Source organism: Loxodonta africana, chromosome 16, assembly GCF_030014295.1.
Source record: "Loxodonta africana isolate mLoxAfr1 chromosome 16, mLoxAfr1.hap2, whole genome shotgun sequence".
NCBI classification, from domain to species: Eukaryota; Metazoa; Chordata; class Mammalia; order Proboscidea; family Elephantidae; genus Loxodonta; species Loxodonta africana.
Window position 1 is genome coordinate 39,562,026 of NC_087357.1, and position 10,995 is coordinate 39,573,020.

The following is a 10,995-nucleotide window of genomic DNA, read 5'->3' on the forward strand; positions in this document are numbered from 1 at the left end:
TGAGCTACCCAATAGCATCTCCTACAGGGTGAAACTCATTTAGATTGCTAGCATCTTTGTGAGCCCCTCACACCATCTCCCCCCTGCCCCAAAGCTGACCTCTAGGGACACAAATATCCATAAACACAGAATGTGCACTCAAGGGCCTCATCTACTCCCTAGATAAGAAAGCAAATGAGTAAACAAACCATTATAATCCAATATGACTAGAGCTGTGAGAGAGGGAACCACAGGCTGCTCAGGGGACAAACTGGGAAAGCCACCAACTTCCTGCTCTCACATACCTCACAATAAGGCATAAAATGGAATAAGCAGCATTCTAGTAATAGCAATGAAATGTGAGCTGCATTACAGGGGCAGGGAACAAAGAAAGAAGAGAGGGCAAGGCATTTTTGAAAAAATTGTAGTAGTGTTTATGTGTATATTTGTATACATATGACAAAACATTTCCCCTTTTCAACATTTTTAGATGTACAACCAGTGACATTATTACATTTATCACGGCATACAACAGTCACCCGACATCCATTTCCAAATTGTTCTCTCACCCTTAACAGAAGCTCAGTAACCCTGAGCAACGCCTCTTTCTCCTTTGCTCCTTAGTTGTTGTTGTTAGGTGCCGTCGAGTCGGTTCCGACTCATAGCGACCCTATGCACAACAGAACAAAATACTGCCAAGTCCTGCACCATCCTTACAATCATTGTTATGCTCAAGCCCATTTTTGCAGCCACTGTGTCAATCCACCTCATAGGGGCTTTTCCTCTTTTCCACTGCCCCTGTACTTTACCAAGCATGATGTCCTTCTCCACTTCTTCACCAACACCACAGTTCAAAGGCGTCAGTTTCTTCTTGTCTTCCTTATTCATTGTCCAACTTTCACATGCACATGCTACATTTGAAAATACCATGGCTTGGGTCAGGCACACCTTAGTCTTCAATGTGACATCTTTTCAACACTTCAAAGAAGTCCTTTGCAGCAGATTTGCCCAATGCAATGTGTCTTTTGATTTCTTGACTGCTGCTTCCATGGGTGTTGATTGTGGATGCAAGTAAAATGAAATCCTTAACAACTTCAATCTTTTCTCCATTTATCATGATGTTGCTTATTGGTCTAGTTGTGAGGATTTTTGTTTTCTTTATGTTGCGATGTCATCCATACTGAAGGCTGTGTGTGATCTTTGATCTTCATCAGTAAGTGATTCAAGTCCTCTTCACTTTCAGCAAGCAAGGTTGTATCACCTGCATAAAGCAGGTTGTTAATGAATCTTCCTCCACTCTTGTTGCCCCGTTGTTCTTCATATAGTCTAGCTTCTCGGATTGTTTGCTCACCATTCACATTCAGTAGGTATGGTGAAAGGATACAACCCTGACACACGCCTTTCCTGACTTTAAACCACTTAATACCCCCCTGTTCTGTCTGGACAATTGCCTCTTGATCTATGTACAGGTTCCTCATGAGTACTATTAAGTGTTCTGGAATTCCCATTCTTTGCACTGTTATTTGTAATTTGTTGTGATCCACACAGTCGAATGCATTCGTATAGTCAATAAAACACAAGTAAACATTCTTCTGGTATTCTCTGCTTTCAGCCAAGATCCACCTGACATCAGCAATGATATCCCTGATTCCATGTCCTCGTCTGAACCCAGCCTGAATTTCTAGCAGTTCCCTGTCAATATACTGCTGCAGCCATTTTTGAATGATCTTCAGCAAAATTTTGCTTGCGTGTGATATTAATGATATTGTTCTATCATTTCCACATTCAGTTGGATCAACTTTCTTGGTAATAGGCATAAGTATGGATCTCTTCCAGTCGTTTGGCCAGGAAACTGTCTTCCATATTTCTTGGCATAGACAAGTGAGCACTTCAAGTGCTGCATCCGTTTGTTGAAACATCTCAATTGATATTCCATCAATTTCTGGAGTCTTGTTTTTTGCCAATGCTTTCAGAGCAGCTTGGACTTCTTCCTTCAGTAGCATTGACTCCTGATTATGTGCCACCTCTTGAAATGGTTGAAAGTCGACTAATTCTTTTTGGTAAAGAACTCTGTATTCCCTCCATCTTCTTTTGATGCTTCCTGCGTCCTTTAGTGCTTTCCCCATGGAACCCTTACTATTGCAACTTGAGGCTTGAATTTTTTCTTCACTTCTTTCAGCTTGGGAAATGCCGAGTGTGTTCTTCCCTTTTGATTTTCTATCTCCAGCTTTTTGCACATGTCATTATAAGACTTTACTTTGTCTTCTTGATTCACCGTTTGAAATCTTCTGTTCAGTTCTTTTACTTTTCCTTTCTTCCTTTTGCTTCAGCTGCTCCACCTTCAAGGGGAAGTTTCAGAGTCTCTTCTGACATCCATCCTGGCCTTTTCTTTCTTTCCTGTCTTTTCAATGACCCCTTGCTTTCTTCATGTATGGTGTCCTCGATGTCATTCTACAACTCCTCTGGTCTTTGCTCATTAGTGTTCAAGGTGTCAAATCTATTCTCGAGATGGTCTCTAAGTTCAGCTGGGATATACTGAAGGTTGTATTTTGGCTCTCATGGACTTGCTCTGATTTTCTCCAGTTTCATCTTGAACTTGCATATGAGCAATTGATGGCCTGTTCCACAGTCGGCCCCTGGCCTTGTTCTGACTGATGATTTGAGCTTCTCCTTTGTCTCTTTCCACACATGTAGTTGATTTGACTCCTGTGTGTTGCATCTGGCAAGGTACATGTGTATGGTCACCATTTATGTTGGTGAAAATGGGTATTTGCAATGAAAAAGTCATTGGTCTTGCAAAATTCTGTCATTCAATCTCCAGCATTATTTCTATCACCAAGGCCATATTTCCCAACTACCAATCCTTTTTCTTTGTTTCCAACTCTCCTGTTCCAATCACCAGTAATTATCAATGGATCCTGATTGCACGTTCGATCAATTTCAGACTGCAGAAGCTGATAAAAGTCTTCAATTTCTTCATCTTTGGCTCTAGTGGTTGGTGCGTAAACTTGAAAAATAGTCATATTAACTGGTCTTCTTCTAGGCATATGGATATTATCCTATCACTGACAGTGCTGTACTTCCAGATAGATCTTGAAATGTTCTCTTTGATGATGAACGCAACACTATTCCTCTTCAAGTTGTCGTTCTTGGCATAGTAGACTATATGATTGTCCAGTTCAAAATGGCCAATACCAGTCCATTCAGCTCACCAATGCCTAACACTTATGTGTTCCATTTCATTTTTGATGATTTTCAAATTTCCTAGATTCACACTTTGTACATTCCAGTTTCTGATTATTAATGGATGTTTGCAGCTGTTTCTTCTCAATTTGAGTCGTGCCACATCAGCAAATGAAGGTCTCAAAAGATTTACTCCATCTATGTCATCATGGTCGACTCTACTTTGAGGAGACAGGTGTTCCCCAGCTGTCTTTTGAGTGCCTTCCAAGCTGGGGGGCTCATCTTCCAACACTGTATCAGACAATGTTCCGCTGCTATTCATAAGGTTTTAACAGGCTAATTCTTTTCAGAAGTAGACTGCCGATCCTTCTTCTTAGTCTGTCTTAGTCTGGAAGCTCAGCTTAAACCTGTCCTCCATGGGTGACCCTGTTGGTATCTGAATACTGGCGGCATAGCTTCCAGCATCACAGCAACAAGCAAGCCCCCACAGTATGACAAACTAACAGTCCCATCTCTGGTAACTACTAATAAACTTTGGTTCTTTTACATTTGCTTATTCTAGATATTTCATGTAAGTGGAATCATGCAATATCCACCCTTTTGTAACTGGTTAATTTCAGTGAGCATAAAGTTGTCAAGTTTCTTCCATGCTGGAGCATGGATGAGGACTTCATTTCTCTTTATGGCAAAGTAATATTCCATTGTCTGTATGCACATTTTGTTGTCTGTTCATCTGTTAATGGTCATTTAGTTTGTTTCTACCTTTTGGCTGTCATGATCAGTGCTGCAGTGAACATTGGTGTACATTTATCTGTTTATGTTTCTGCTTTCAATTCTTTTAGGTGTATGCCTAGGAGTGGTACTGAGTGTAGCTCAGTGAAGTATCTGGAAGCAGAAGGCAATCAACCCCTTCTCTAGCTTTCTTACTTTAGAAGAACATGTGGTAATGTTTTTAGGAACCTCAAACTATTTTTCACAGTTGCTGTACCATTTTACACTCACAATTTTTCCGCATCCTTGCCAGCACCTGTTCTTTTCTTTTTCTTTTTATTATTGTAATCTTAGTGGGGGTGAAGTGATATCTTATTGAGGTTTTGATTTGTAGTTTCCTTATGATAAATGACATGAGAATCTTTTCAGGTGCTTCCTGACCATTTGTATTTCATTTTGATGAAATGTCTGTTTATGCCGTTAGTCCATTTGTCTTTTTTTTTTTTTTTTTTTTTTGCATTGTTAGTCTTTTTGTTTCAGGAGGTCTTTATATATTTTGGATATTAAACCATACCAGATATAGAGTCCCCCAAAATGTTTTCCCAGTCTGTAGGTTGTCTTTCACTATGTTGATAAAGCTCTTTGATGAATAAACATTTAAATTTTGATAAAGTCCCATTTATTTATGTTGTCTTTTGTTGTTCATGTTTTTGTTGCCATATCTAAGAACCCATTGTTAAACATTAAATTTCAGAGCATTACTGATATGTTTTCTTGTTAAGAGTTTTATAGTTTTAGTTTTTGCATTTTGGTTCTTGATATATTTTGAGTTCACTTTTTTTTCTTTTTAATTTGGAGGATAGAGTTGTCTCTGCACTGTTTATTAGAGGGACTCTTCTTTTCCTCATGGAATGGACTTAACATCGTCATAAAAACTCATTTGATCACAGATGTGTGGGTTTCTTTCTAAACTTTTAATTCTATTCCATCAGTGAATATATCTATCATTATATCAGTACCCAACTCTTTTGACCACTCTAGCTCTATGATATGCTTTGATATAAGAAAATGTGAGTCTTCCTACTTTGTTGTGTTTTTAAGAGTGTGTTGGCTAGCAGGGGCCCTGCATAGTTACACATAAATTTGAGGAATGGCTTTCCATTTCTGCAAAGAAGAATGTTGGCATTTGTTGGGTATTGCATTGCATTTATGTATTGCTTTGAGTAATATTGACATCTTAACAATAGTAAGATTTCCAGTCTATGAAAATGGAATGCCCCTATATTTATTTAGGTCATCTTTGATTTCTTTCAGTAATGATTTATAGTTTTCAGTGTACAAGTCTTTTACATCTTTGGCTATGTTCATTCCAAGATATTTTATTATTTTAGATGGTATTGCAAATGGACTTGTTTCCTTAATTTCCTTTTCTGAATATTCATTGATGATATATAGAAGCCTGATTGATTTTTGTGTGTTTACCTTTTATCCGGTCACATTGCTGAATTTGTTAGTTTTTGTAGCTTTTTTGTGGATTCTTTTGGATTTTCTGTATATAAGATCATGGCACCAGCAAAAAGGTATAGTTTTACTTCTAATTTCTTGATCTGGTTACCTCTTATTTTCTTTATTTTGCCTAATTGCTCCAGATAGGGCTTCCAGTATAAAGTTGAACATGAGCTGTGAGAGTGGGCATCCTTGTTTTGTCCCTGATCTTAAAGGGAATGTTCTCAGACTTTGTCCATTTCGTATGAGGTTATATGTGGACTTTTCCTAAATGTTCTTTATTACTTGAGGAATAGCCCTCATATTCCTACCTTGTTGAATGTTTTTTTAATCATGAGAGCATGTAGGATTTTCATCAAATACCTTCTCTTCATCAACTGAGATGATCTTTTGTTCTATTAAGGTGCTATAAGGTATTGATAGATTTTCTAATGTAGAGCTACCCTTGCATTCCTAAGATAAAATTTACTTGAATGTGGTGCATAATCCTTTTAATACGTGTTTGGATTAAGTTTGCTAGTATTTTGTTTAAGATATTTTCATCTATAGTCATAAGGAAGTTTGCAGTATAGATTTCTTTTCTTGTGTTGTCTTTGCCTGGCTTGATATCAAAGTACTACCTAGTCTCATAGATTGAGTTCGGAAATGTTCCCTCCTCTTCTCTTTTTGAGATAAGTTTAAGAAGCAGTGGAGTTAATTCTTAGAAATGTTTCCTATATTCCTCAGTCAAGCCATCTAGTCTGGGTGTTTTCTTTTTAGGGAGATTTTGATTACTGATTCAGTCTCGTCACTTGTTATGGTTTTGTTGAGGTCTTCCATTTCTTGTTGAGTCAGTATAGGAAGTTTATGTATTTCTAGGACTTTGTGCATTACATGTAGGTTATCTAATTTCTTGGTGTACAATTGAGGGGCAGGCTATTTTCACCTATGTAATTAACCAAAAGGACAGAATAGGACATTCTCTCTATATCAAATATGTTAGAACTGCCAGCCAATTAACTGAGGGGTCAGGGAAACCATGAGAATGTGTCTGCATACCTTACAATGATTCCAGAGCACCCTGATCTTCTTCTAGTCGTGAGGTTCCTTCTTGGATATTGAGATTTCAACACCTCCTGTGTGTCAGTTGAGTTTCTGGTCATGAAATAAACTTCTCTAATTATTTGGCTTTTGATGCCCGCATTGGATCTGGCATGGAAAATACCCAGATGGCAAAGGTCTGTACACTCCCATTAAGCAACTCACGTTTTAGCAGGAATGAAGAATAAATAGTGACAGAATTACAATTCAATGTGATTTTTGCTTCAATGAAAGCAAGACTATGATAAATATGATGCTGAGGAAATCATTCGAGAGCAAGATTCTACTGCCTAAGGGGATCACATTTTAATGAGAAAGTGACGTTTGACCTAGTTGTTGAAGAAAGTATGAGGGAAGTATGTCTTAGAGAAAGAAAAAAGCATGAAATAAATCTTGAAACCGCATGGTGTGGTGGAAATTGACAAAGGATGAGTATGGTGAGAGCTAAGCATGTGGGGTTGAAGACTGGAGGAAAGGTCATGGAAGTCAGACTGGGAACATAATCTGAAGGGCCAATCAACCAGTTTCACCCTTAAGCCTTAAGATAGCTTTGGGGAGCCATTTGAAGATGTGAAGTGTGGGAGAAGCATGTTTAGATATGTGCTTTTGAAAGTACATGAGGGAAACATGGTCTTTGACTAAATTTATGCCAGGGGTACAGAGGAAACACAGATGTATGAGCCCCTTCCTCTTACACCTCTCCCTTTAATGTTCTTGGACAAGCAATGTAGGTGGTTTATAGGAAAAGAGTGATGGAAACTTGAAATGTCAAAACAACAAGTACAATCCAGGATACTTAAAAAAGTACTTGGTATAGAGCTCAAAATAAATATTCCTTGAATGAAGGTTTTTGTTAACATAATGTATGATTAGTTAGATAGCAAGTTTGTTCATACCTCTGTCCATCTGTCTATGCAACTATCCTTCCATCCATCCTGCTTTTCCTCCACCCGTGTATATAATTATTCATCAAATAATTACTGCATATTCTGTCAGTACCAGATAAGAAACATAGCGTCCACGGAGTATCTAACCTCTCTGCTTGTTATTTTCAGGAAAACGAATGTGTCTGGGAGAAGGCTTGGCCCGCGTGGAGCTGTTTTTATTCCTGACCACCATTTTACAGAAATTTACCTTGAAGCCTCTGGTTGATCCAAAACATATTGACACCACCCCAGTGACCAATGGCTTGGCCTCTGTGCCACCCTCGTATCAGCTCTGCTTCATTCCTGTCTGAAAAAGCCATACTGTCATACTGCTCCCCTCCTGTACTTGCAAATCCCCTGCACTGGGGCGTCGTTAACTCCTTCCCTTTAGTTTTCTTGAACTCTCCTCTCCATATCCCCTATTTCTTCAAGATCTAAAGAATATCCACTCTATTAAGGGGAATTTTTGTGTTTCATGAAATAAATTTATCTCTTGTTCTCCATTTTCTGTAATACTTATATTGATCATCATGGCTTAATCTTTCCCTGACTGAATTCTTTCTGTTATCACTCTCAAACAGAGCAAAGAATGATTTTTTTTCTGTTGCTATCAAGCTCTTTCTGACTCCTGGTGACCCCATGTGTCAGAGTACAACTGTGCTCCATAGGTGTTTTCTATGGTTGATTTTGAGAAGTAGATCACCAGGCCTTTCTTCTGAGGCTCCTCTGGGTGGATTAGAACTGCCAACCTTTTCGTTAGTATCTGCATCACTAGCGACTCCTCAAGTTGTAAAAAGAGCACTAGTATTTCATGATCAGATGTGTCAGTCAAGATATGCAAAATATTATCCCTGAATATTCCTAATATTTATAGGAGGCAAGATTCTGGATGAACATGTATTTGATACTTTAAAAAATTTGTATGAAACTCATGGGTATAATGAGATTGGGTAGTTGCTCTTAACTGCTTTGAAGGAAATAGAGAAATAAAAGGATTATTTGTGGGCTTCAAATTCCCAGTAGCCATACCCTATAAATGACATAAAAGTTTCTATGTGTTCTCTGAAAAGAAATATGTTTTCTCCTATAGTCACAAGCATATGGTTTCAGGAAACAAAACCCAGAGTTTCATACTGTGAGTGGCTAAACTGTAATGCAAATTGATTTCCCAACCTTGCAGGGTGTCTTCTGTTAAAGTGAGATTATTGATTGGAACCTCCTAGAACCACGACCCTATAGGACAATGGATTGGAAAGGAATACCAAAAACCAAAACCAAACCCAGTGCCATCGAGTCGATTCCGGCTCATAGCGACCCTATAGGACAGAGTAGAACTGTCCCATAGAGTTTCCAGGGAGCACCTGGTGGATTTGAACTGCTGACCCTTTGGTTAGCAGCTGTAGCACTTAACCACTACGCCACCAGGGTTTCCTGGAAAGGAATAGGATCTTTGAAAATCAGAAGGGAGACATGTAGGCAGACTCTGATGAAGCTGGGGACACTGAAGCCACTAATGTGGCTGCTTTGCCAGTAGAAGTAGTCCTTACACTCCTGTCTGAGGTTTGGTAAATTAACCTTACTTTTCCAAGAGAATCTGCAATGGCCTCCCCTCAGGTATTTTCTCTGCAAGACACTGCTGATTCTTCTCAGAACCCACCCAGACACCCATCTTGTCTTCTGGATTATAACTAGACTTAAATTTCATGAGACCCAAAAAGATAAGGTACAAAGTATGACCCATAAGTTTGCAATACTCCAAAAAGATGCATGATTATTCCAATTTATACAGACAGAAATCTAGAGAATTTGTGTGGGAATGGATGTTAAGCACGTTGGGTAATGGTAGAAGGAACATAAAGTTGAATCACTGTGAATTTATTGATATGGGTTTACTAAGCAGAGCTTCTAGATTCAATTTCATAGCTCAAAGGGTTAGACCTAGCCTTCCATCCCAAAAGAGCTCAGAGGACATATTTTTCATAGCTTGAGAAATAAATAGGAGAGGAGTCCAAGCATACTTAAAGAGCTCCATGGTTGCTCTACCGTGTAGGTTAGAATTTACAGAGGGAAGTACTGCCACTGAACTGGGAATCTTTAAGTGCAATGGGGATAATTGTATCCCAGGTGACAGGGCCCAAGGGGTGCACTTAATCACCAAAGACAAGGTGTGTGTGTGGTTACCATAATAGACAGAGGAGTGGAAACATTAATCAGAATAGTCTGACTAGTGGAGAACTATGGTTGATTATAGCCTTCATAAAAGAGAAATAGATAAGTGGTGTACTAAAAAAAAAAAAATTTTTTTTTTAAATACTAAATTTTGATGTAGGACTGCACTACACTGTTGATAATTTATACTGTTAATATTTCTCCCAGCCTTTTCCAAAAGTATCTATAGTTTTTAACAGAGTGGCTGTGTGTCAAAGTCAGTGTTTTTTAGAGAAACAGACCCAGTACAATAGATAGGTGATCAACAGATATTGTCTTAGTCGTCTAGTGCTGCTCTAACAGAAATACCACAAGTGAATGGCTTTAACAAAGAGAAATGTATTTCTTCACAGTAACATAGGCTCAAAGTCCAAATTCAGGATATCAAATCCAGGAGAAGGCTTTCTTTCTCTGTCAGCCTTCTCATCAGTCTTCCTCTGGTTGATGAGCTTCCCAGGCACAGGGGCCCCTGGTCCAAAGGACGTGCTCTGCTCCTGGTGCTACTTTCTTGGTGGTATGAAGTCCCCCACTCTCTGCTTGCTTCCCTTTCCTTTTATTTCTTGTAACATAAAAGCTGATGCAGGTCACTCCCATGGGAAACTCCATTTACATTGGATCAGTGATGTGACCTTAGTAAGGGTGTTATAAGCCCACCCTAATCCTCTTTAATATAAAATTACAATCACAAAATAGAGGACAATCACACAGTACTGGAATCATGGCCCAGCCAAACTGATACACACAACTTTTGGGGAATGTAACTCAGTCCATGACAGATATAAATATACGTGTGTAGATAGATTGAGATTCATATCTGGGGAATAAACTCATGTGATTGTGGGGCTGGCAAGTCCAAAATATGTAGGTGAGTCTGGAAAACATGGCAGTCTTGTGTCTCAAAACTGGTAGGTCAGCTGATGGAGGAGCCAGTAGAAGTGGTCTGTTTATCCTCTGGAGCAGAATACTCCCTTGAAAAACCTCCATATTTGATTTCAAGGTCTTCAACTGATTGGATGAGACCCACAGAGATTATGGGGGCTCATCTGTTATACTTAAGGTCAGTGGGTTTAATCACATGCAAATAGTTCATTATATCTAGACCAGTGTTTGATCAAGCAATTGGACACTATTGGCTAGCCAAGTTGAAGCATAAGCAATCACATTGTGCAGTTCATTTGGGGAAAGAAAATAATAAGATTTTGGGGGATTATTCTACACTGGTTATGTACTTACAATACCAGTTTGGTTCACCAGTAAGAGTAGGGGCTTATGGAGGCCAGGTAATCAGGGAATATGGAAAGGATAGTAGAAAAAAGTTGTTATAAATATAGTTATATCAGAGACAGCACAAATCATTCCTTGTTGAGCTAAGATAAAATCTAATGCAATTCGGTAATTCAAT

The 10,995-nt window shown here is 38.7% G+C and overlaps 1 protein-coding gene across 2 annotated transcripts in view; it reads left to right on the forward strand.

Moving 5' to 3' along the window:
- Window positions 1–8,071, forward strand: part of LOC100673466 (cytochrome P450 2C19-like) — a 34,289-nt gene extending 26,218 nt beyond the window's left edge. For both annotated transcript variants that reach the window (XM_023546911.2, XM_064269559.1), the window contains one exon: window positions 7,515–8,071. In XM_023546911.2, the coding sequence (XP_023402679.2) occupies window positions 7,515–7,696 (182 nt within the window). In that variant the 3' untranslated portion in view covers window positions 7,697–8,071. The remainder of the gene's footprint in view (window positions 1–7,514) is intronic.
- Window positions 8,072–10,995: the final 2,924 nt, after the last annotated feature.